Source organism: Lissotriton helveticus, chromosome 10, assembly GCF_964261635.1.
Source record: "Lissotriton helveticus chromosome 10, aLisHel1.1, whole genome shotgun sequence".
Lineage (NCBI taxonomy): Eukaryota > Metazoa > Chordata > Amphibia > Caudata > Salamandridae > Lissotriton > Lissotriton helveticus.
The window spans coordinates 911,511,438-911,537,808 of NC_136071.1; the positions used below are offsets into that span (position 1 = coordinate 911,511,438).

Here is a 26,371-nt window from a genome sequence, read left to right on the forward strand (position 1 = left end):
AAGGGAGCAAGGGCCAGTCTGGAGCAACCAGACCAGCAGCAGAAATGTCGTCGGGCGTCGTCAGGAAGGCCACAAGCCAACGGGCTAGTAGCCAAACAACGCGGTGAGCAGCGGAAAGCAGAAGGGCCCCACGCAGATCGTGGAGATGCTGGGGGGCTGCACTTCGGAGCTGGAGCTGCTCAGAGTCGGGGCTTCTCGGACCCCAAAGCACTCACCAGTAGATTACTCGGCGGGCTTGCTGGAAAGAAGTCGTGCAGTCTTGCAGATGGCCGGTCCCTTGAGGTCTCGTCGCACCCACGGTTCTCAGCTGGGCTGTAGAGGTGGGTAGAGGTCAGAGGTGCCAGGGAAGCCGGTTCTCGTCGAGCTGGGCAGTCGGATTCCGGAGGAAGGACTTACAGCAGACCGCAGTGTTCTTGGATGGTGCCTGCGGATGCAGGGTGACTACTCCTTAGTCACAAGGGAGAAATCTTAGGAAGAAGTCTTGAGTTCCTTTCGCAGAAAGTAGTTTCAGGATTCAAAGATGATCTGATTTGGAAGGGGGCCAGTCTCTACCTTTATCCTGTAAAAAGGGGCTGGCACGCGACTAAGTCCTGCCCTATGGGTGGGACTAGGAGGGGGGTGGTTACACCCACTTCCTTGGCGGGCTTTTCCCCAGCACAGGGTCTGGAGTGACCCTGGAACTGGTTCCAGCCAGCCTATGCACAGTGAGCACCGGGGTGCCACGTGCAGTCACCTTCCTCTAAAGCCCTGCCTACCTACAATACACAAAACCCTGTCTGGGACGGTGCTGGCACCGCCCCTGGCAGGAAACCCTTTGTCCTTATCTCCTGCTCTGGGAGGACTCCCAGCAGCAGGAGGGCAGACTTGTGTCTCGGTGGCAGCATCCATTTTGTGGATGCTAAGGCTCTGTCTGACTTTTAACCGGGTTATAGGTTACAGGCATGTCGTGTCCCTCTAGAAGGGTGGAATGCTAACCCCGTCGCCAGAATTGGCGAGGGGTTAGTATTCCAATTCGTATGACACCTTACTCGACATGTTTTGATAAAGCGATACCAGAGTTGGCACATAACCGCGAGGATTATAATGCACTTAAGAGTATATGGTATGCGATATCATGGAAACGGCTAAGGGATGGATCCCGGAAGCCGCAGACAGGCTCAGCTCATGCTAGAGCACCATCTCACACGATTCCAAGCACTCTGCCTTCAGGATGGTTAAGGCCTGCTATAGGAGTGACTGATAGGAGATCTGTGTGTCCATTTTAGGGTTAGATATAGGTATACTATATCTAAAGCAAAGGGTGAGTACACCACCTTGCCCCAGCTGTCGTGCAGCCAGTTGTGTCAGTTTTAGTTAGTCAATCCAGGGGTGGCACAATACATGCTTCAGCCCCTGGGAGACTTCTGGGTGCACCTCAGCCCTGGGTACAGGGACTTGGAGAGGGCCCAGTGCCAATTCAGTACCTGAGTACAATTTGGATAGAGAGAACAGCTAGGCTGTGGGTCTGATTAGCAGGCCCACAGCCAGGGAAAGTCGTAAACCAGTGCAGCAAAAAGCAAAAATCTGGGTGATCATAGGATTGCAGACCCTACTCTCCTACATGACCCCCCCCCAAACTTTGGGACAATAAACTAACCTTGACCAGGTGAGTCTTCTTGCTCTAAGTGGAAATACCTGGAGAGCCCATCAGCATTGCTGTGATCAGTCCCAGGTCTATGCTCCACTGTAAAATCCATCCCCTGTAGGGAAATGGACCACCTAAGCAGTTTGGGGTTTTCACCCTTCATCTGATTTAGCCACAAGAGGGGCTTATGGTCTGTCTGAATGGTGAAGTGAGTGCCAAACAAGTAGGCCCTCAGCTTCTTCAGGGCCCAGACCACAGCAAAGGCCTCCCTCTCAATAGCTGACCAATTTTTCTCTCTGGGTGTCAACCTTCTACTAATGAAAGCAATAGGCTGATCATTACCATCAAAATTCAGTTGAGACAGAACAGCTCCCACACCCAACTCAGAAGCATCTGTTTGGACAATGAATGGCTTGGAGTAATCTGGACTCTTGAGGATAGGTGCTGTGCACATGGCCTGCTTTAGGTCATTGAATGCTTTCTGACAGCTTGCTGTCCACTGAACTTTCTTTGGCATCTTTTTGCTTGTCAGGTCATTAAGGGGGGTCACTATGGACCCATAATTTCTGACAAACTTCCTATAGTACCCAGTCAGGCCCAAGAAAGCTCGAACCTGAGTCTGGGTGATTGGAGGAGTCCAGTCCTTGATGGCCTGTATCTTACTCTCCAGTGGCTGAACCTGGCCTCCACCTACAAGGTGGCCCAGGTATACAACCTGTGACTGCCCTATCTGGCACTTGGTGGCCTTGATAGTGAGGCCTGCCTTTTGCAGGGCCTCTAACACTTTCCTCAGGTGGACCAGGTGATCCTCCCAGGTGGAGCTAAAGACAGCAATATCGTCAAGATAAGCTGCACAGAAGTCATCCAGCCCAGTGAGGACTTGATTCACCAACCTTTGGAAGGTGGCAGGTGCATTTTTCAGTCCAAAGGGCATTACCACAAATTGATAATGCCCTCCAGGGGTAGAAAATGCTGTCTTAGGTTTGGCTTCCTCAGCTAACCTGATTTGCCAATACCCAGCTGTCAAATCAAATGTGCTTAAAAAGTTGGCAGAAGCCAATCTATCTATAAGCTCATCTGCTCTTGGTGTTGGGTGGGCATCAGTCTTAGTGACTGCATTGAGGCCTCTGTAGTCTACGCAAAACCTCATCTCTCTCTTACCACCCTGGGTGTGAGGCTTTGGCACTAGAACTACTGGGCTAGCCCAAGGGCTATCTGAGGGCTCAATGACTCCCAGTTCCAACATTTTCTGCACTTCAGTTTTGATGCAGTCTCTAACATGATCAGGCTGCCTGTAGATTTTACTCTTGACAGGCAGACTGTCTCCAGTGTCAACATCATGGGTACACCAATCAGTTTGGCTGGGTGTCAGAGAGAACATATGTCGAAAGGATTGCAGAACTTGCCTGCAATCCTGTTGCTGATGTTCAGTGAGGCTGCCACAAAAGACAACACCATCAACTGACCCATCATCAGGATTCTGAGTGAGCAGGTCTGGGAGAGGGTCACTCTCTTCCTCCTGTCCCTCATCTGTGACCATGAGCAAGCTCATGTCCTTCCTGTCAACATATGCCTTGAGCCTGTTAACATGGAGCACTCTGAGAGGGCTCCTGGGAGTTCCAAGGTCCACCAAGTAGGTAACCTCTCCCTTTTGCTCAATGATGGTGTGGGGCCCAGACCATTTGTCTTTCAGAGCTGCTGGGGCCACTGGCTCCAGCACCCACACCTTCTGTCCTGGCTGGTACACAGTCAGTACAGCCTTTTGGTCATGCCAAGCTTTTTGAAGTTCCTGGCTGGCCTCAAGGTTTTTAGATGCCTTCTCCATATACTCAGCCATCCTGGAGCGGAGACCAAGTACATAGTCCACTATGTTGGTTGCAGGCTTTTTGAGAGGTCTCTCCCATCCTTCCTTCACCAAACACAGGGGTCCTCTTACAGGATGCCCATACAGAAGCTCAAAAGGGCTGTAGCCAACCCCCTTCTGTGGGACCTCTCTGTAAGCAAACAAGAGGCAGGGGATCAGGACATCCCATCTTCTCCTAAGAGGTTCAGGTAGTCCATGAATCATCCCTTTCAGGGTCCTGTTGAATCTCTCAACAAGCCCATTGCATTGTGGATGATAGGGTGTGGTGAACTTGTAGTTCACACCACACTCTTTCCACATGGCAGTCAGATATCCTGACATGAAGTTTGTACCTCTGTCAGAAACGACCTCCTTAGGGAAACCCACTCTGGAGAACACTCCAACTAGGGCTCTTGCCACTACAGGGGCTGTAGTGGTCCTAAGGGGAATAGCCTCAGGATACCTGGTGGCATGGTCCACCACCACCAGTATAAACTTGTGTCCTGATGCTGTCTGGGGTTCCATTGGACCAACAATGTCAATCCCCACTCTTTCAAAGGGAACCCCCACCACAGGTAGTGGTATGAGGGGGGCCTTTGTTGTGCCACCTGACTTACCACTGGCTTGGCAAGTGACACATGAGCGACAAAACTCCTTGGTATTCTCATTCATATGGGGCCAGTGAAAGTGTGAGACAAGCCTGTCCCAAGTCTTTGTCTGACCTAAATGACCTGCAAGGGGAATCTCATGGGCCAAGGTGAGAAGGAAACCTCTCAGAGACAAGGGGATGACCAGCCTCCTGGTTGCACCAGGCTTGGGGTCTCTTGACTCAGAGTACAGGAGTCCATCTTCCCAGTATACCCTGTGGGCACCTGTGGCATTCCCTGCAGCCTCAGCAGCAGCCTGCTGTCTGAGGGGTTCAAGGGAAGGGCAGCTCAACTGTTCCTTCCCCAGGTCTGCTCTGGAGGGTCCCCCTGAGCCCAGAAACTCAACTTGATCAAGTTCAAGCTCTTTAGGCTCAGTTTCCCTCAGCTCTTCTAGATCAGCCTCCTCCGAGACTTGATCCTCAACCTGGGGCAAGGGGGAAGGCAAAGCCTTACCCTTACTGCTCTTCTTCTTGGAAGGTGTCTGGTCCATCATTTCAGGATCCAGCACCTGTTCAGTGGGGCATCTTCTGGCCTGTGACCTAGTCACAGCAAGCACATGTGCTGGCAAGCCTAACATCTCCATGTGAGTCCTCTGCTCCACTTCTGACCATTGTGATGACTCCAAATCATTGCCCAACAAACAATCAACTGGGAGGTCTGAACTGACTACAACTTTCTTTTGTCCCTTCACTCCACCCCAGGAGAAAGCTACAATTGCCACACTATGACTAGTAGTGACATTGCTGGCATTGGTCACCAGGAAATCAGTACCTGGCATGATCTGTCCAGGGTCCACAAAGTTAGGTGTCACCATGGTGACACTGGCACAAGTGTCCCTATAGGCCTGAGCCATCTTGCCATTAATCAAAGGTGTCTGCCTGTATTTGCCCAAAGTATTGGGACTTATTTCAGGGGACATATCCATATCCCCTGTACAGACAAGGACAGCCTGAGTGAGTGTGCCAACTAAGTTGTCAGACCCCTCAGTACCCAAGGTTAACCCAACTAATGCCTTGGGAGTGACACTACCACTACTGACTGTACTAGGGGGTGCAGTTGCTTTAGGAGCTGTAGTGGCAGGAGTTTGTCCTCCTCCTCTTTTGGTGCACTCACTAAACCAGTGAGATTTACTTTTGCAGTACTGGCACCACCTTTTTGACTGGCCTTCTTGAGTCTTCTTCTTCTGGGAAGCCTGACCCCCACCCTCTTTGGTTTGTTGGGGACCTGGTGAAGACTTCTGGTCATTTTGCTCATTCTTAACATTACCCTTCTGGTCTGCTTTCTTCTGACCACCCTGGTTCTGGTTCTGGTTCTGCTTGATCCTTGTCCTGACCCATTTGTCTGCCTTCTTTCCCAATTCTTGGGGAGAGGTCAGATCTGAATCAACAAGGTGCTGGTGCAGCAACTGGTTCTGACAATTGTTCAAAATTTGTTCTCTCATCATTAGATTATACAATCCTGTGTAATCTGTAACCTTGCTACCCAGCAACCAGCCCTCCAAAGCCTTAGTGGCACAATCCACAAAATCAGACCAGTCCTGAGACTGAGTTTTCTGGGTGTCTCTGAACAGCAACCTGTACTGCTCAGTGGTTAAACCAAACCCATCAACCAGTGTATTCTTCAGGACCTGGTAATTGTTAGCATCCTCCACTCTTGTAGTGAGGAGCTTATCTCTACCTTTACCATCAAAGGAGAGCCACAGTATAGCTGCCCACTGACTCTGGGGAATGTTCTGCACAGTGCAGGCCCTCTCCAGAGCAGCCATCCATTTCTGGATGTCATCCCCTTGCTTAAAGGGGGGCACTATTTTAGTCAGGTGTTTAGTATCTAAACCCTTCTCTCTATCTCTTGGGAGATTGCTGCCACCAGTGGGAGCTAGCCCACTCATCTGCTGCTCTCTTGCCAGGGCAAGCTTCTCTTTGGCCAGGGCAATTTCTTCCCTTTCAATCCTCAGTTCAGCTTGTCTCATCCTAGCTTCATGCTCCTTTCTCTGAGGGGAAGTAAATCTCCTCTGTGGAGGATTCCTTCTCCCCTGAGAAGAGGCATTAGAGTGCAGAGATCTATTGGAGTCCCTAGAAAGAGATCTATCTCTCCTAACTCCAAGGTTAGGCCCACTTCGGGTTAGTACTGGGGGGCCCCCAGATCCTAGCCCAAGTAAGTCTAAGTTGGTCCTAGTTAGCCTTCTGACTACCTCAAGACCCTTGTCTACCTCATCCCCAGAGAGTACCTCCTGATCCTCCTCCTCAACTGCTGAATCAGTGTTGTGGAGATCTGGATCCCCAGAGGTTCCCTCTAAGGCTGGCATGTTCTCATGTAACTGAGAAAGCTTTCTGGCATCATATGTCTCTAAGAGACCTATCAGAAAGGAAGTGGTGGGGTTAGACCCCTGCTTCAGTTTCCTGGAGACACAGATCTGTCTCATCTCATGGAAACTGAGAGCTGCATATCTTGAAGTGACCTGTGGAGGGTCAACACTGACCAGGGGAGTCTCAGTAGAGTCCTCCTGAGTCGACATGCTTTTCTAGTGAGGTGCAAGTGGTGCACTTACCTACACTATATGTTTGCCTACTGATCCCTTGCTAGAGTTGTAGTTTAGGGTGTGCTAGGCCCTAGGAGCTACAACAGCTGGTTCAGTAGAACTCAGAGTATTCTAAGCTAAGTTATATGTACCTTTAGTACTTATGTGATCTTTCACAAGATATTCTTAGGATATGTGTGGTAAAACAACAGCAAGCTCAAATCCCAACCGCTGCTCACCAATGTGAGAAGTTGGCCTGATGTGCAGTGCTCACTATTCTAGTGATCACTATATATCAGTCCAAACAACCCTTATTGATGATTGGTTGTAAGTCAACCTTATAGACCAGCTATCCTAGTAGCATGGATACGAGCAGTCTAAGGCTAAGACTCTAGAGGGCGTGTTAAGCCAGCTGTTTTACCATCACATTACCCCTTGAACACCCAGTGAAAGGACACCACACAAGTTGTTATGAAAATAAACAGTGTATTTATTTATAACAAGACTACCCTGGCTCTTTATGAGACAGGGAGCTAAGCACACAACAAAACTCTTACGAAAATACTTAAGTTAGCACGTTATACACAAATGCCCGAGGGGCACGAAAAACCATATACGCTAAAAGTGGAATGCGAATTACTAGCAGGTAAGTAACAGTTCTAATAGGCTTTGGAATCGCTAGGACTGGACTAGGGAATCGTTAGATTACTACTAGGAGGCCTAGGGGACTCGGGTGCAGAGTGTGCACTCTCACGCGGGATGCGGGACAAAGTCTATGGAAGCTAGAATTCACAAAGTTAGTGTTCACGGGCGAACCCGACCTGGTAGGGAGAAAACGACAGTGGATCCTGACCCTTGGATAGTGAGGCTATGCTGGGACACCGGAGTGCCGAAGTTACCTAGCCCAGGGGCTGCAGCTGCATAGGTCTGAAAAGACGTCGGGGATCTCGTTGCCGGACCAGGAGCCTGGAAGGAAGAAGTTGCTGGCAGGCGACCAGTGAAGGAAAGTTCGATGGATCCAAGCCTGGATCAAGGAAGAAGAAAACCTGAAAGCAGAGGGGACCAAGTTCTTGAATCACTAGCCAGTGATTAAGTGGGCACCAGGATGGCACCGGGCGAAGTCACCGCAGTCAGGTGAGTGGGCACTGCTGGGCTCTGCAGTCTCTCGGACCAGGAGGCGTTGTCGGCGACCAGGATGGAGGTGCGAGCTGTCCCACGAAGGTTGAAGTCGTCGGCGTCGAAGTTACCCAGGAGTGGGCAACAAGCCTTGGCTAATTCAAGCCCACGCGGTGGACTCAAAATGGCGTCTTGAGTGGACCAGGAGGGTCCAGGGTGCTCCTCTTCGGGAAGGGAGCAAGGGCCAGTCTGGAGCAACCAGACCAGCAGCAGAAATGTCGTCGGGCGTCGTCAGGAAGGCCACAAGCCAACGGGCTAGTAGCCAAACAACGCGGTGAGCAGCGGAAAGCAGAAGGGCCCCACGCAGATCGTGGAGATGCTGGGGGGCTGCACTTCGGAGCTGGAGCTGCTCAGAGTCGGGGCTTCTCGGACCCCAAAGCACTCACCAGTAGATTACTCGGCGGGCTTGCTGGAAAGAAGTCGTGCAGTCTTGCAGATGGCCGGTCCCTTGAGGTCTCGTCGCACCCACGGTTCTCAGCTGGGCTGTAGAGGTGGGTAGAGGTCAGAGGTGCCAGGGAAGCCGGTTCTCGTCGAGCTGGGCAGTCGGATTCCGGAGGAAGGACTTACAGCAGACCGCAGTGTTCTTGGATGGTGCCTGCGGATGCAGGGTGACTACTCCTTAGTCACAAGGGAGAAATCTTAGGAAGAAGTCTTGAGTTCCTTTCGCAGAAAGTAGTTTCAGGATTCAAAGATGATCTGATTTGGAAGGGGGCCAGTCTCTACCTTTATCCTGTAAAAAGGGGCTGGCACGCGACTAAGTCCTGCCCTATGGGTGGGACTAGGAGGGGGGTGGTTACACCCACTTCCTTGGCGGGCTTTTCCCCAGCACAGGGTCTGGAGTGACCCTGGAACTGGTTCCAGCCAGCCTATGCACAGTGAGCACCGGGGTGCCACGTGCAGTCACCTTCCTCTAAAGCCCTGCCTACCTACAATACACAAAACCCTGTCTGGGACGGTGCTGGCACCGCCCCTGGCAGGAAACCCTTTGTCCTTATCTCCTGCTCTGGGAGGACTCCCAGCAGCAGGAGGGCAGACTTGTGTCTCGGTGGCAGCATCCATTTTGTGGATGCTAAGGCTCTGTCTGACTTTTAACCGGGTTATAGGTTACAGGCATGTCGTGTCCCTCTAGAAGGGTGGAATGCTAACCCCGTCGCCAGAATTGGCGAGGGGTTAGTATTCCAATTCGTATGACACCTTACTCGACATGTTTTGATAAAGCGATACCAGAGTTGGCACATAACCGCGAGGATTATAATGCACTTAAGAGTATATGGTATGCGATATCATGGAAACGGCTAAGGGATGGATCCCGGAAGCCGCAGACAGGCTCAGCTCATGCTAGAGCACCATCTCACACGATTCCAAGCACTCTGCCTTCAGGATGGTTAAGGCCTGCTATAGGAGTGACTGATAGGAGATCTGTGTGTCCATTTTAGGGTTAGATATAGGTATACTATATCTAAAGCAAAGGGTGAGTACACCACCTTGCCCCAGCTGTCGTGCAGCCAGTTGTGTCAGTTTTAGTTAGTCAATCCAGGGGTGGCACAATACATGCTTCAGCCCCTGGGAGACTTCTGGGTGCACCTCAGCCCTGGGTACAGGGACTTGGAGAGGGCCCAGTGCCAATTCAGTACCTGAGTACAATTTGGATAGAGAGAACAGCTAGGCTGTGGGTCTGATTAGCAGGCCCACAGCCAGGGAAAGTCGTAAACCAGTGCAGCAAAAAGCAAAAATCTGGGTGATCATAGGATTGCAGACCCTACTCTCCTACAGTCTCTTAAGTACCTGTGAAGTAATACCAAGCTGTGAGCCTTTGTTTCCCCTCCACTGCGTTTGCATCTAGGTGTGAAGATCCAGATAGCTCCTAGCCAGGATACGGGGACAAAAGGAGGCCTGAAGGCCCCGAACGTCAGGCTTTTGGGGCCGAGTTGGAATCTGGTAATCCCCCTCCTCCCCTTGCTGCTCGTTAGGAAAGCAGGCAACGTGCTGGAGCTGCTGAATGTGTCCTGGTGTATGAAACTTGCACCGGGACGAGTTCAGCATATTTCTGTGGAGGAATCATCTTCTTGGCAGGGTAGATGGCGTCTACCTGTGAAAATAGTTAATCTACCTGCGTGTACCCCTCGACTTGTGCCGTGATTCTTTGGCTGAAAAGCACTGAAATTAGCTCTATCCTAGTGGTGCACCTACTACGTTCACCTGAAATATTAGGCATTTTGCAAAAAGCTATCGTTACGCTCTGATCTGCTAACAAAGTGAAACTTGTTAATTATACGCTGTATTTGCACAGCCTAATAATACCTGCAAAAAATAGTGACGCACTCAGTGGTACATAACGTTTCTTTACTTAAATTACACAGAAGTTAAGCAACGATTTACACCGTCAGAAACAGCATTATATCTAAGCAGCTTTCTCGGCTGACACTAACTTATGAGCCAACACTGAAGACTGAATCATCAGCAACGGCTTCAGCACAAACATGAGTTACTAAGGGTGATTCACTTTCTCGCAGTTAGACACAACATAGCTCCTACTAGGTCAGACGGTCAGATTAGTGAATCTGCAGACAAGGAACTAATCAATCAACTCTGTTTGCACTACAGGCTGCATATCGAACGTGGAAGCGAGACCTTCATAGACACAATGACATTTGAAGACAGTACAGAAACTCTGTAAATATTGACATACCCAGTAACGGGGAGGTCTTCGGGCACGTCGGCAGCTCCTGCTCTCCAATGCTGGGTTTCATGATCAGGCTTAGATTGGCATAGACATCTCCAGGGTGAGACGAGTTCAGGTGGGCACCAACTGCAGGACCCGCTGCGGAAGGGGGACCTCCTTTGTAGAGAATTCCAAAGAAGTAGGACATCCTTTTCCGGTAACCTTCACGCAAACATCAGCAAGTAGCACCCCTTGGCAAAGCCCATTTTCACTTGAAACGCGTGGATGTCTGGTGCGGAGACAGTGCGAGCGATCCCGAGAAGGCAGTCTCAGAGAAGGCGGACACAATCAGAGTGTTGGAAGATATTTTTTTAAAAGCCGCTTCTGTAAGAGCACCGAACACTGAGACCATCGAAGAAAGGGGGAGAGGTGTGAAGCAACCCTAGATTCGCGGAGCACAAAGGCGGGGGTTCCAAAAATCCAAGGAACTTTGTCTTTGAGCGGTCAGGTAGGAGTCCCAGCGAGATAAACTGGAAGGGCATTCAGTCCTCATAGCTTGCTCCAATGCACAGAATCTTCAAAGTGGATTTCTTTGCAGATTAAATGAAGTTTAAATGCAGCAGATGTTCCAGCCTGTAGAAAGAAAAAACAAGTGGGGCCGGGGCCGGAGACACGGACAGCGGGAGGGGGGGCGGGAACGGGCATAAGGACAGCGGGAGGGGGGCGGGAACGGGCATACGGACAGCAGGAGGGGGGGCCGGAACGGGCACACGGACAGCGGGAGGGGAGGGGAGCACTCACCAGGACTTCTTCCGGCGGCGGTCAGCCGCGGAATGACCAAATGAAACCTCGACGACCCAAAAAATAAACCCCGCCCACCGCCGCACTGACGTCCTAAAAGGGGCTGGATGAGAAAAACATCGCAGGAACGCCCACGAATCACCTCGGTGAATGACGGACGCCTCTCTCTTCCAATGGCTAGCCTCCATTTATGGAGCTAGCCAATGGAAGACAGAGGCAGGAATAAGCCACATATTTGTAAACAAAAGTTTTTCGCCTGCGCGAAACGCTGCTTGCGCAGCTGTTCGCAGGCGAAACCTAAAAATGACAATTATTTGTATATAAATGTAGATACCAAGATCATCGAAATCGGGTAAGTTCTTTTCGAGATATGAATTTTTATATGTTTAAAAAGTTGTCAGTGCCATTTCTGGGGCAGTAATGTTATCCTATGGGGAGGGAAAAACATGTATTGCATTTGGGCACTTGCCAGCGACTTACGGGACCTTTCTCCTGGAGTTAAGGCGAGTATGGGGCAAGGTCCAAGGCCACACCAGCAGGTCACCTCGGGTGGCACTGGGGTGACCTGGTGCAGAGGAGTATTTTGGCGTCAGGTGCCTTGTTCACTGCAAGGGCGAACGGTCTGGTCAGAAAGAGGCAGCAAGCTCGGACTGGGGGGGCAGTCCAGGTGAACCCCTAGGGGGCTCACTTCTTGAGATGCTTGGGCATGTAGGCACACCGTTTGCCCAGTTCTCATTGGGCTGTAGGGTCTATTGGTGTCTTTTGACATCTGGTCCATGCTGCAGGAGACACTCGTGGATGAGGGGACCTGCACAAAGAGGCATTAGGGGGCAACTGGGAGTCTAGTTTAGGCAAACCCAAGGATGGGCTCAGCCTTTGAGGGTCTCAGGACCTCGTTGGCACCGTCACCTCCCTCAGACTCGGCCTGGGGCGCGGGTGCAGAATTAGTTTGAGGTGTCGGTGGCAGCTGTTGGAGGCTTTCACTTTGTGTTGTTTCTGCAGAAGAGGTACAAACAAGTCAGCTAAGCCACTCTTGATGGGGGTCTCACTGTCCCTCGACGTGCAGGTCAGTTTTCCTCAGCGCTGGTGTCTGGGTTGGACACAAGCCTCGGTTGCTGCAAGGGGTCAGTACCCCTGGTATTGGTGTTGTACGGCTCCAGTCGGTCCTGGCGTCCCCACACTTGGAGGGAGGACAGATCTGACCTGTAGGAGCACGGCGCCCTCTTCTTGGGCAGCTGCAGTGTCGGTAGTCCTGGTATGTGGCAGGACGATGAACCGGACCTTGCTTCTTCAGGGCATTACAGGGAGAGTTATGTAGTCGCCAATGGTCCGTCTACCTTCAGGGTGACTACACCCTCAACATGACCACTTCCTGTGGGCATAAAATTGACCTAGAGCATGGGTACTCACAAACTTTCTCTCGGGGGCCAAATTAACAGTGTGGTTTGTGTCCGAGGGCCGCACCGGTAAGGGCGGGGTCAGTGGGGGAGGAGGCGAAGCTAGAGCAACAAAAAAAACTGTGACCATGAGGTTGAACACAGGTCCCTGCAGAGGACGCCTTCGTCCACTGAGCCACCAGATCCGGCATACACACATCTCTCTCTCTCTTTCTCTCTCTCTCTCTCTCTCTCCCTCTCTCTCCGTCTCCCTCTGTCTTCCTCTCTCTCCCTCCGTCTCCCTCACTCTGTCTCCCTGTCTGTCTCCCTCTGTGTCCCCCTCTGTCTGTCTCCGTCCCTCTCCCTTTCTCTGTCTCCCTCCTCTCCCTTTCTATCTCCCTCCCTCTCCCTTTCTGTCTCCCTCCTCCTCCTTTTGACTGTCTCACTCTGTTTGTCTCCCTCTTTCTGTCTCCCTCTCCCTTCGTCTGTCTCCCTCCTCCCTCTGTCTGTCTCCCTCCCTCTGTTTCTCTCCTTCCCTCTGTCTGTCTCCCTCTGTCTGTCTCCCTCTCTCTGTCTCCCTATCTGTCTCAATCCTCCCTCTGTCTGTCTGTCTCCCTCCCTCTGTCTCCCTCTACCTCCCCCTCCCTCTCCATCTGTCTGTCTCCCTCCTCCCTCTGTCTCCCTCAGTCTCCTTCCTTCTGTCTGTCTCCCTCCCTCTGTCTCTGTCCCTCTGTCTCCCTCTCCCTTCCTATGTCTCCCTCATTCCTCTATCTGTCTTCCTCTGTCTGTCTCCCTCTATCTGTCTTCTTCTGTCTGTATCCCTCCTCCCTCTGTCTCCCTCTCTCTGTCTCCCTCCTCCCTCTGTCTGTCTCCCTCCCTCCCTCCCTCCCTCTCTCTGTCTCCCTCTCCATCCCTCCCTCTCCCGCTGTCTCCCTCCCTCTGTCTCCCTTCCTTTGTCTCTCCCTGTCTCCCCCCTCTGTCTGTATCCCTCTGTCTGTCTCCCTCTGTCTACGTCCCTCTCCCTTTCTCTATCTCCCTCCCTCGCACTCCCTCTGTCTCCCTCCTCCCTCTGTCTGTCTCCCTCTGTCTCCCGCTCTCTGTCTTCCTCTCTCTGTCTCCCTCGCCCTCCCTCCCTCTATCTCCCTCCTTCCTCTGTCTCCCTCTCTCTGTCTCCCTCTCGCTGTCTCCCTCCTCCCTCTGTATGTCTCCCTCCATACCTCTCCCTCGGTCTCCATCTGTCTGTCTCCCTCCCTCTCCCTCTGTCTGTCTCCCTCTCTCTGTCTTCCTCTCTCTGTCTCCCTCCTCCCTCTGTCGGTCTCCCTCCCTCCCTCCCTGTCTCCCTCTCCCTCCCTCTGTCTCCATCTGTCTGTCTCCCTCCTCCCTCTGTCTTCCTCTGTCTGTCTCCTTCCCTCTGTCTTTCTCCCTCTGTCTGTCTCCCTCCCTCTGTCTCCCTCCCTCTGTCTCCCTCCCTCTGTCTCCCTTCCTCTATCTCCCTTCCTTTGTCTCCCTCCCTCTGTCTCCCTCCCTCTGTCTCCCTCCCTCTGTCTCTCTCCCTTTGTCTCCCTCCCTTTGTTTTCCTTCCTCTGTCTCACTCCCTCTGTATCCCTCTTCCCACTATCGGTCTCCCTCCTCCCACTGTTTGTCTCCCTCTCTGTCTCCCTCCTCTCTCTGTCTGTCTCCCTCCCTCTGTCTCCATCTGTCTCTTTGCCTGTCTACTTCAGTTTCCCTCCCTCTGTCTGTCTCCCTCTGTCTCCGTCCCTCTCCCTTTCTCTATCTCTCTCCCTCTACCTCCCTCTGTCTCCCTCCCTCTGTCTCCCTCTCTCTGTATCCCTCCTCCCTCTGTCTGTCTCCCTCTGTCTCCCGCTCTCTGTCTCCCTCGCCCTTCCTCTGTCTCCCTCCCTCTATCTCTCTCCTCCCTCTGTCTGTCTCCCTCTCTGTCTCCCTCTCTCTGTCTCCCTCCTCCCTCTGTCTGTCTCCCTCCCTCCCTCTGTCTCCATCTGTCTGTCTCCCTCCTCCCTCTGTCTGTCTCCCTCTGCCTCCATCTGTCTGTCTCCATCCCTCGGTCTGTCTCCCTTCCTCTGTCTCTCTCTGTCTCCCTCCCTCTGTCTGTCTCCCTCTGTCTGTCACCCTCTGTCTCCATCCCTCTCCCTTTCTCTGTCTCCCTCCTTCTGTCTCCCTCCTCCCTTTGTCTGTCTTCCTGTGTCTGTCTCCCTCTCGCTGTCTGTCTCCCTCTCTCTGTATCCCTCCTCCCTCTGTCCGTCTCCCTCTCTCTGTCTCCCTCCTCCCTCTGTCTGTCTCCCTCCCTCTGTCTATCTCCCTCCCTCCCTCCCTCGGTCTCCCTCTCCCTCCCTCCCTCTCTCCCTCCTTCTCTCCCTCCGTCTCCCTCCCTCTGTCTCCCTCCTTCTCCCTTTCTCTGTCTCCCTTTCTGTCTCCCTCTCACCGTATCCCTCTCCCTCCCTTTCCCTTCCTCCCTCTCCCTCTCCCTCTGTCTCCCTTTCCCTCTGTCTCCCTTTGTCTTCCTCCCTTTTCATCCCTCCCTCCGTCTCCCTCTCCCGCCCTCCCTTTCCCTCGCTCTCTCTCCCTCTATCTCCCTCCCTCTACCTTACTCTGTCACCGTCTGTCATCTCACCCTGCCTGTGTGTGCCCAGGCTGAGACAGCTTTCCGGGCACACACACAGCCGCTCCCGAGCACTTTACAGGTTTTTAAAAGACCATTTGCATGTTAATGAGGCTTTGTTGTATTTCACCTCTTCTTAGGTCCCTGCATCTCCACTCTGACTATGGCTGCGATCGCCGGGCCCCCACAGATCAGCAGAGTCTCTCAGAGTTGCGCTGCTGCAACCGGCAGTGTTTACAGACACTTACATTTGTTTTTTAAAACACGGGTACGATGTCTGCAAGGTCTGCGGGCCTCCAAGGAAGGCTTGCTAGGCCGCTGGCGGGCCGTACTATGAGTACCCGTGACCTAGAGGAACCAATTCCACCAAAAACCAAGCTGGTGGAATTTTCCTAGTCGTGTTCACTTTAGGTAGCCCACCTTAAGGGTGAGACTAGCCAGAGGGCTAACACATCCAGACTAGCTAATTTTCCCACCTGCCCTGGTGTTAAGTGGGCCCTGGTCAGGGGGTGGCATTTCCCCTGTTTGGGGGAAGCCAGGGTCGCATATAAAAGGTGGTGGCGGCCTCTGGAGCCTCCTGTCTTGATATGATGATTTACTAGCCAGCCTTCTTGGAGGAGTTAATAACATCTCTTGCCACAGCAGGCTTTTGTTTCTGACTGCAGAGAGCGTGGGCTCTCCCCTCCGGAAACCAGAATCGATTCTGTGGCTGGACATGACCAGTAAGCCAATACACTAGAGGTCGGTAGGTTTTCAGGGGGTACCTCTAAGGTGCCCTCTGGGTGCATTTATTAATAGATCCATCAATGGAATCAGTGTGGGTTTATTATTATGAGGTGTTTGATAGCCATTATGTAGCTGAAAAACTCTTTTTGATCAATGGCCAGTAAATACCTTAGATGGCTTCTCTCTTCACTTGAAATGTCAGTAATGGAACTGGCCAGCACGTGGGCATATATGCTCATGCAGATATGTCCTCATTTGTAATATAATGCAACCTGCATTAGGTCTGTAAGGCCTGATGTAAGGGTGGTTATAAATATTACACACAGTGTTAGGGGACATGACACACAGGTGTGAGTGTTGTGTTTTCACTTTTTAGAGCACCTTGTTACTGAGCCTGCAGTGGCAGTCTGCAGGAGTTTGGCGCTGGGTCCCATAGAGTGGCACAAAATATATGCTGCAGCTCTTAGGGACCCTCTTTAGTACCTATGCCCTAGGTACCAGAGGTACGACTTACTGTGGACTTACAGAGGTGCTGAAGGTCTGGTCAGTTGGGGATCAATTGGCCATTTTCATTGTTTTGGGCAAAGAACATTGGCACTGGGAACTTGGCTAGCAGGAACTCAGTGCACTCCAGTCAAAGTTGCATCAAATACCAGACAAAAAGTGAGGGAGGGGAACTACTGCAACAAAAATCCAGTTTCCTGCATCAACCTTTACCGTAAACTGCATATCCGGAAAAATCTGCAGGGGAACCTGATAAGTCTGCAGAGATTATTGTTTACTAATCTATAGGCATGAGATGCTGCACAATACACTATTTCATATCCCATGCTGGAAAGAATTCCAGCAAGGGATGAAGGTTACAGGCATTTTATTCAGTATGAAACCTTTCTTTCAGCTTACAAAGATACACTCCTTAGCATTATTATAGCTCCTAAAAAGAAAGTACAGGAATTACACCTATAGAGAACCTCAGCTATGATCTACATCACACAAGAAAGGCTATGCAGCACTTGCCAGTGTATTTGGCAACACAGACCCCAAATAAAATTTGCACCCTCATGACGTTTGCAGAGTTTACAGGCAAACTTGAGTACAAGTGATGTTGTACAACTCTGCACAACCCTGGTGCCAACTAAATCACCCTGGTGCCAACAAAGTTATCATTTATTGAAGAGTTTTCTTGAAATATCTCTGCAATCTATAGTGCTCTGATCTTTTCCAAATATTGATGAATGACTTGTCTGAAGAAGATCTGAAGATTATAGGGATATTCTAATTCACACACATGTGGGCAAGAATCATACAGCCCTGGGATTGCGCCAAACATATCCTGGCATTAAAGGGCTATGCCAGTGTCTTCCAAGATAATTTGCCTCAGCCTATTGTTGCAAAAGTAGTTTGTATGCTAAGGAACAGTGGCTCCTGTGTTAGAAATATCAGATTAAACAATTGTTGTGTTGAGAAAAAGAAACATATAAATGAATAAGAAGCAAATATGATTCATTCCATACCAAAAGTATTTCAATGTAATAGAGAGAAGACCATGACCAACCTCTCATATATAAACTGAGCCAAAAATTATGTTAAAAAGAGCCTGATGATCATATGGCGTACACTTAGTAAATAAATATGGGTATGGTGTAAAGAAAAACAAAAAGGCTTCAAAATGGCCACAGTGTACACAATTCAAGGGACTCACATGAAAATGTTCATTTCATTAAATGTTTTCAATTTCATGGTTTCTAATTATGTACAAGGTAGGAATCTACATGCATGGTCTGTGTTATAGGTAGTCAAGTTAAGAGGGAGGGTAGGAAACACATAGGTATCTACACATCAACATCTAGCCTTAAAGAACTAGTTACTTACCTTCAGTAATGTCTTATCTGACAGAGATTTCTAGCGCAGGTTCCTTACCTTTGAATAGATACCCAAAGAATACCTCTCTAGAGGTGGCTCTGTGAGACCCATTTTAGACTACAATGTCCTCTAGGGCCGAAAGGGCAAAATGCCCATCCCTACGGACCCGACAGTCCAGGCAGTAGTGTTTGGTAAAGGTGCACAGATGCCCACGTGTTGGCTGGCAGATGTCCAGGACCTGAACTTTGCATGCTAGTGCAGTGGTCGCAGCTTTAGCTCTAGTGGAACGAGCACATAAACCATAAGTGGGCTGCTATTTGGCCAGTGAGTAGCAGATCTTAATGCAGAGCATGATCCAACTGGAGATGATCGGTTTCTGAACTGCCTAGCCCTTCTTCGCTTCTACATATCCAACGAAGAGTTGGTTGTCCACCCGGAACTCTTTTGTGCACTCAAGGTAGAACGACAGTGTTCTTTTTGGGTCCAGGCGGTGAAGTGGCTCCTTTTCCTTGGACGGATGTGGCGGAGCGTAAAAAGTAGGCAAGGTAATGGACTGGCCTATGTGAAAAGGGGTGACGCCTTTCGGTAGCAAGTAGGAACTGGTATGTAGAACCAAGCTGGTCTGGATAGATGCTCAGATATGAAAGCTCTCAGTGTACCTTTTAGCTTCTATCTTTTTCTAATGGTGACTTTTTACATGTTTTACACTTACACAATAATGTACCGAGAAGTTATGGAACATGCAGTCTCTTTCTTAGAAAGCCATATTATGTTGCTTGTACAATCTGTCCAAGGCTAGGAACACAGAACGTGATGCCCTTGTATTTGGTTATCCAGTTGGAGAGTAGGTGGTATGGGTGGGGGGTAGTCAAGAAGGAAAGGAAGTATCCCCTCTGGACAATTTGGAGAACACATCGGTCTGATGGTATAGACCTTCAGAGTGGCAGGTGATGGTGTATCCTGCCTCACACTGGGTGCCCATGATGGTAAGAGGGTAAACTATACGGGTTTGGAGGCTGCAGCAGCAATGGGGGTGATGGACTGGCCCGACTTCTGCATGATTGACTCACAGAGTCGGTCGGTGCGGCGCCCTCAGCCAGACGTTGGTTAGAAAGCTTGTGAGCTGTGGTGGTTGGGAGCGTATACAAGTGGCCACAAAAGGAACTCAATGTGGATTGGGGCTGTAGATGTCCTCAAAGCACTCCAGCACTGAATCTGCCTGGTCTCCGAAGAGGCTGGCCAGAGCAAACCGTCTACTTCTAGTGTGGCATGGAACTTTGGCTACACGACAGATCACGGGACCTTCCTCTTGACCTGGATCGAGACCGTTGCAGTGTCGCATGTCAAGCTGCCAGGAGCTTGGGGGACCAATTCCTCAAGGCCTCCAGATTCATCGCACAACAGTCGACGCAGGTCTTCATATTGTGGTCGCACTCGAGGCAAACAAGGTCACCGACATCGATCGGTGACAGGTGGCCCAGGGCTTGAAGCTGGCCTTCCTAATTGACACTCCTGCCACACCAGGGAAAGACTTTCACAAAAAGTTAGTCAAAATATGGCAAAGGGAAGCTCTCTCCGAATGTGCACTGACTGCCATGGTAAGAAAGAATGGACGTCAGCGCGCTGTGGTGGTGCCTATATGGACACTGTGTATGTCCCTTCTGGCGTGGACCAGGCCACGTGGAGTCAAACAATGCCATCTACCGGAGCGCAGGGGTACTGTCCAAGAAAAATCTCCGGATCCAGTCTGACACCTAGGGAAAATTTGAGGTAAGGAATCTGCGGCTAGAAGTCTCTATCTGATTTACATGTTATTCTAACAGGTTCATACCAATGGTGGCTGAATCCTTGCCCTGCACAATAAAATGAGACCGTGGAGCTGGATTGTCCTACAAGAGCCCAGGGTTCTTAGGCTGTTGCCTGTGTATTGTTGTGTACTTGGGATTCTGTTCTAGCAACTTACGTAAGCTGGTAAGTGTTCTACAAGAGTTGATCAGAATAGTATTTATCTTCCTTAAATAGAAGTCACCCAGCAATCCATCTTCCCTGTAGTTTGATGGCTATGGCCTTGTAAAAAGCCAATGAAGGGTTGCTGCAGTTAAAATATTGCGCAGTAAAGTATGCTCGGCTTCAGTTAAGGAGGAGCTTTACGGAACGGTTTAATCCAGCTTTCAAGGACGAGGATGAAATGGTTAAAGACTCTTGTTTGACATCCTGAATTAAGTCCTGAAGAAGTGGACTTCAGGCTTTGCGCCTTCAATCTTAGAAGGTCCTTGAGGAAAGGATGGACATACTAAGAGTTGAAGATGTCACATTCACTCAGCCAAAAAACAGTTGTAGTCTACCTATTGTAAGAACTGTAGAAATCTGTGGTGTTAAAAAAAAATATATATGCCAACAGCGTGACAAAGCAATTACTATTCATTTTTCACCTGAAGCACTTGCGTATTCGAGGCTGACCTGTGCTTATCAATTTATTGGCAAACTTGTTCAAATTATATACAAATCCTCCAACGATATCTTACCTACTTCAGAGCCACCCGATGTGTAAATCTTGCCCTCTGCAGCACAGGCGGCTAGACTGTCTCGAGGAGTTGGAGGTCCCAATTTAGAATACCAGCTGTCCTTCACTACATTGTAACAATCCATTCGTTTTATTGGGAAGAGCTGGGAACCTCCTAATATATAGACAACATTATCCCAAAAAACACAAGCAGCATCTCTCCGCTTTTCGAAGGGGCATCGGATGTCTGTCCAGCTGTAATCCTGAAATAAAAATGTAAAACAATAAACAGCAAATATTACTAGGGATTGAACTCACATGGGATGTGACAGTTTGCATTTCTCTAACTGCAAGCAGAAGTATCTGCAAACAAAAGGGTGGATGTGCAGTGCCATGAAACTAAGGTTAAAGTTAGTTAAGTATTCATTTTAGACCCAGTTTCTCTACCTGAACTCGGATCATGTGTCTTGATTTCAAGATATAGGGCGCTACTAACAAAGCCAACACACAATGAGGCACTATGGATCTCACCTTACAAAATGGGGACAGTTTTAGAGAAACCATGACAGAAATGACCTGAGACTAATGGGCCAGAACAAATCAGGAAAATCAGTAGGATCAGCAGTCATTGAGGATAAAGTTGGAAAATGTATTCCCATTCCTATGGGCCTAGAGGCCCATAGGAATGAATGGGAAGACTTTCTCAATTTGCGATTCTCAATTAGAGAATCGCAAATTGAGATTGCAATTTCAAGGGAGTCAGGGTGTCAAACGGACACCCTGTTGCACCCCTGAAATCTGCATATGGGTACATCTTGCACACACACATGCCCTAAGGGCATGTTTGTGTGTAAAATGGATCTTTGAAAAATGCACTTTAGTGCATTTTTCAAAGTTTTTGCAAATTACCATGAAGTTCAACTTCATGGTAATTTGCTCCCCCTATTAGCGAAATCACTAATTTTTTAACTTTAATGCATTGCATTTAAGGAATCTCAATTTGAGATTCCTTAAATGCAATAGCAATTTAAGTAATCGCAAATTTATGATTTCTTAAATTGCGATTTTTGCATTTGGGATGATGCATCCCAAATGCAAAAATACCGGTCGCAAAGGGGCAGATTCTGAGAACCTGCCCGTTTGCGAGCGGTTTTTAGCTTGAGGCATCCATGCCTTTGTGCTAAGGAGCTAATTACAAGCCAGAAGATAAGTCTCCATGGCAGTGCTTCATAAACTTTTTACAACAACAAACTTTTGCGACCCACCTAGCTTTAATGGACATGAGGTGGGTGATTTTCTTAATGTAACTCAAGCATCGTATAGTAGCACACTGTCATTTACAGATGCACATTTTCTATTGAAATGGCCACTAAGTTAACATAGACATACAGTTGTACTGATAAAAGTAAGCTTACTGCTATTTACATTTTGTTGTGTGACAAAAGAATGACATCCTACAGCCTTTCCTTTCACACTCCCTTTACCCCAGCAAGATTGTTACATACTTCACTTTACTTTTTTTTTATCTCTGACTGCTAAGTGAGAGGAGCTTGTAAACCCCAATCAAAATGTTAAAAAATAAGCAGCAATTTGTCAGAAGACAGCCTGACATTTGACCTCTGTCTTTGAGCATAGCAAATGTGCCAATTTAAATTCAGAATTCAAAGGAATCTTTATTTATTTCTTGGACTTTCGCGACCTACCTAAAATTGGCTTGTGACCCACCAGTGGGTCACGACCCACAGTTTGGGAAACACTGCTCTATGGTATTCAAAAGGCCACAGGAAAAGGGAAGCCAAAGAAGTCAAAGGATCACAACAATGGAAGTCAGAAAAGCAGGTTTGACTAATCAAAGAAGCAGGGCAGCAAGGTGTAAACATCAGAATATTGATAAACCTTCAACGATTCAAAACTATTTGAAATATGTCAAAGAAAGGAGATAATCTGGGGGCCTTATTGTGCCAATGAAGTAATACTTTTCTTTCAGCATTAACAAAGCAACGATGACTGGCACAAGTGGCCTGCTGAAGAGCAGTGAAGAAGCTGGTGCCAGTTTCTTTACAAAATATTTGTTTTAAAGCAATCAAGTTTTAAGATGACTAACAAAATTGGGCCTGTGGATACTGTAAAGGAGTTGGGTAAACAGGTGGAAGTGCCACCAATCAATTCATTTAATCGCTAGTCGGAGGCAAAGAAATACAAATAAAGCAGGCATGATGAGCAACTCTACATAAAATCAGATATAAGGAGATGGTGGGTACTATAATCCAGTGCTCCAGATATGTGTTGGACAATTAATAACATTACTTACAAAGGAAAGACTATACCAGTGCATTAAATAAAATGGATGACAACATAGAATGATAGGAAAAATGGATTTCATGCCTGAAAAATCTAAATGAGACTTTAGACTGGTAACCAGGAAAATAATGAATGCAGATTGGGAAATGTGATTAATGTAAACCACCAAAAATGTTTTTATTGCCATCTGTAATGTAATGCTATGAACTTTGATCTACCCGCTTTTTTTTTCCGAAAGCTGCAATTCATTTAAAACTTTGCTGCCAGACTAGTGCATGGCTTTCATTAGCTGACCCATATTACACCCGTTTTAGTTTTCCACACACTGAATGCCAGTAAAGAAACATATTCTTTCTTAATCTCTTTGCTTGGCACAAGAGGCTGTGTAAACTCCAGATAAAACACCTTTAAGCTGTAGATTTAAATGATACATCTGTGCCTGTTTGCGGAGATTAGCGAACCAGTTCTGGTTGGTGGTTTAAAATTTTTTGTTCAAAACCCATGGCGGAAGATTGTTCTTGGCTGCAGCTGCACCTGGATGAAATCTTTTGCGTTTGCATTTATGCATAGAGTCAGACCTGGGGAAATTTAGGAAGCCACTTGACCTGGTTATTTCCGATCTGCAAATAATTTATCAATCTGGTCTGGTTTGTCGTTTCTGTGCTTGTGTTAAGTATAATTGTTTCTGCTAGTGTCAAGGCACCCTAGTAAGAGTAATTGTAGTGCTTTATAAATGCTAAATACAAATATAAACCAGTCACAAGACTCTTCCAAACATGCAAACAAAGTCTAGAGAATAGAGCAAGATAATTAAACCAAGTTTCCAACTGGAGGATTCCTGTAAAATAAGTTTATTGTAAGGAAAAAGTGATGGTTAGCATGGAGCCAAGGAGATCAGTTTTCAGTCTGTCCCCAGTACTTGTAACTTGCAGTTAAGGTCGGTAAATTTGCAGATGACAGAAAAATCTGTCATATGATTGACAGATAAGATCATTACAAAATGTTGCACAAACTAGAACTTGGCAACAAGTCTAGGATCTGGCAACTAGGTTCAAGGTAAGCAAATGAAAATTAATTCACTTAGTGTACAGAAGTCATGCTGAGTAATATAGGACGCTATGGGGCATCAGACTTCAATCAGAGGCTAACACTTGCACAAGTTCTTGCAGCCTGCTACTGCTGCTACAACATGTGGTATGTTCATCCCGTAGAGGATGAGACAGGTAATGTACTATGCACTTAAAAAACAGAAGATTTGAAAATATAACAATCCCTGCCTTAGGATTTCTTGGTGGTCTCTCAGCTTAAGCACAGTTTAGCTATGCAGAGCTGGTTCTGAAATCAAGGAGATGGACATTCCACGTGTTAATATGAAAAAGCAAGCTTGTCACATAGATAACTAAACAGGAGAACCGTAAATGGCATCCAGGCAGCTGAACTACAAGAGAGGGCTACGTGGATAGCAACAACAATAAACTGATACACAGGTAGAAATATAAAAATTAAAAGGGAATTTATGTTACTGCTTTACTGGTAATCCTCTGTCGGAAGTATCTAATTCTGTAGAACACCATTCCAAAACAATAAGAATATAATGGGAACTTTACACAGAAGGGCTCCCAAAATGGTAAGATGTTTAAGCCACCAGTCCTTGAAGGAGAGTCTCTTGAAGTTAAATATGGAGGATATGGAGGAAAGGAGAAAGTGGGCCTCGACAGGGACCTTCAAGTTCCTAATAGAAATAAAAGAATAAGTCTCAAGTAATTTAATGCAAAATACTACTTTTAGCACCAAACACCACATATGAGAACAAGCATTTGCAATGCAATAGGTCTCGCATTAGGAAAATGTGAGCTATTGGTAATGTAAATCACACATTTTTTTTAAATGTGTTGGCTTTGAAAATATATAAATGAATAGCATTGTTATTCACACAGTCAATAGCTTTACACTTTCCTAATGTGAGTCCTGTTGGCTATGGCAATGCTTGTTGGTAGGAAGCAAGGACAGTGCTGTTGTGGTGCCGAGTGATGACGTGGTGGGTGTCCCAGAGTGACGTGGTGGGTGTCCCAGAGTGACGTGGTGGGTGTCCCAGAGTGACATGGTGGGTGTCCCAGAGTGACGTGGTGGGTATCCCAGAGTGACGTGGCACAACCTGTTTCACTGCACTAAACACAGTTGTATACACTGCTGTTTTTACAGTGTGCCTACACACATTGTCGGTGTAGGTCTGTACAATACGTGTGAAGAGGAGTGTCCCCCAACTAAAAATGATACACGAACACCACCACATCACTCAGCCCAACCACATCATCACTCAACAGCACTGTCCTTGCTTGCTACCAAAAAGCATTGCCATAGCCAATAGGACTCGCATTAGGAAAGTGTAAGCTATTGGCTTTGTGAATAACAATGCTATTAATTTATATATTTTCAAAGTCAACACATATTTAAAAAAATTGTCATTTACAATACCAATAGCTCACACTTTCCTAATGCGAGACCTATTGCATTGCAAATGCTTGTTAATGCTGGGTTTGCTACTAGCAAAAAGACCCTTAGCCATTAAATTGAAGCGAGCTCAGACCTCCGTTTATGTTGATTAGCGCAGACCTCCGTTTATGTTGATTAGCTGCACAATATATTGGAGTGGGCAGTGGCAGAAGGAATGAAACATGTAAGGAAAGACCTGGCTTCGTGGAAGCAGATGTCAGATTGTCGGGCCAGGCCGGTTGATGAAGCTGGGGAATAGGAGACAGACATTGTAAGGTGGAAAAATACATGGATCACGGATGTGGACACTGTAGACCATGGGTACCCTCAAATATTTTCCCAAGGGCCAGAAAGTGTGGTATGATAGAGGGTCACACTGATGCCAGCAGTTGCGGCTGGGTTGGGGGTGATAAGGAGGTCAGGTGGATGTAAGGGAAGCGAAGCATATACATCCAACGGCTGAATTGCACTATCAGAAACCAGAAAACTGGGATAAATCCTAACTTCCCCACTTTACCAAATCGTGTGATCCAGGGTAGTTGTTTTACTTCACTTACCACCCCTTTTCTTCCCAATTAAAAAGTGCACATAAAAACTGGCTTGTCTCTTTATTTTACTATTGGCATTGATGTCAGGGTGTGGGGTTGGAGAGAATTTACATTTCTAAAATCATGTTTGAAAACGATCACTTTAAAAAAAAAATTCTCAATGCACTGATAATCTGATGTACTTAAATCAAACGGTTCTATATGTTAATGAAATAAAACTTGAAGAGAAATTATCATATTTTTACACTTTCGCTGCAAGAGGTCTTAAAGGTGTTCCTAAAGTTAAGCTGTGTAGAACTCCCTAGTACTTCGTTTCTTTAATATCAATTAACCTTTAAACAAACATTCGACAGTTTAACATTTTTTTAGGCTTAGTGTGGAGTAGAGTAAACAGCAGCCCAGAGCTGCAATTGACCAGGGGGCTGTATGGGCCGTACTTCGATGATCAATGCTGTAGACTGTACCAATTGCTTCCGGGTAGGAAATGTGTTTGAAGATAAGTATATGACAATACTGAATAGCAAGCAACGATGGCGGGGGGGGGGGCAGTTTTTCCTCTTTAACATGTACTGTTGTTGGTACAGATATGTTACTGTTGTGCATGTGGTAACATGCTGGAAAGTACGTCGACCCCATGAAAAATTAGTGGTTTAAATTAAAAATAAACGGCACA

The 26,371-nt window shown here is 48.0% G+C and overlaps 1 protein-coding gene across 2 annotated transcripts in view; it reads right to left on the reverse strand.

The window, feature by feature from the left end:
* The window catches only part of KLHL7 (kelch like family member 7), a 255,900-nt gene that overhangs the window by 89,501 nt on the left and 140,028 nt on the right, over positions 1 to 26,371 (reverse strand). For both annotated transcript variants that reach the window (XM_078663561.1, XM_078663560.1), the window contains exon 8: positions 20,379 to 20,619. In XM_078663561.1, the coding sequence (XP_078519687.1) occupies positions 20,379 to 20,619 (241 nt within the window). The remainder of the gene's footprint in view (positions 1 to 20,378; positions 20,620 to 26,371) is intronic.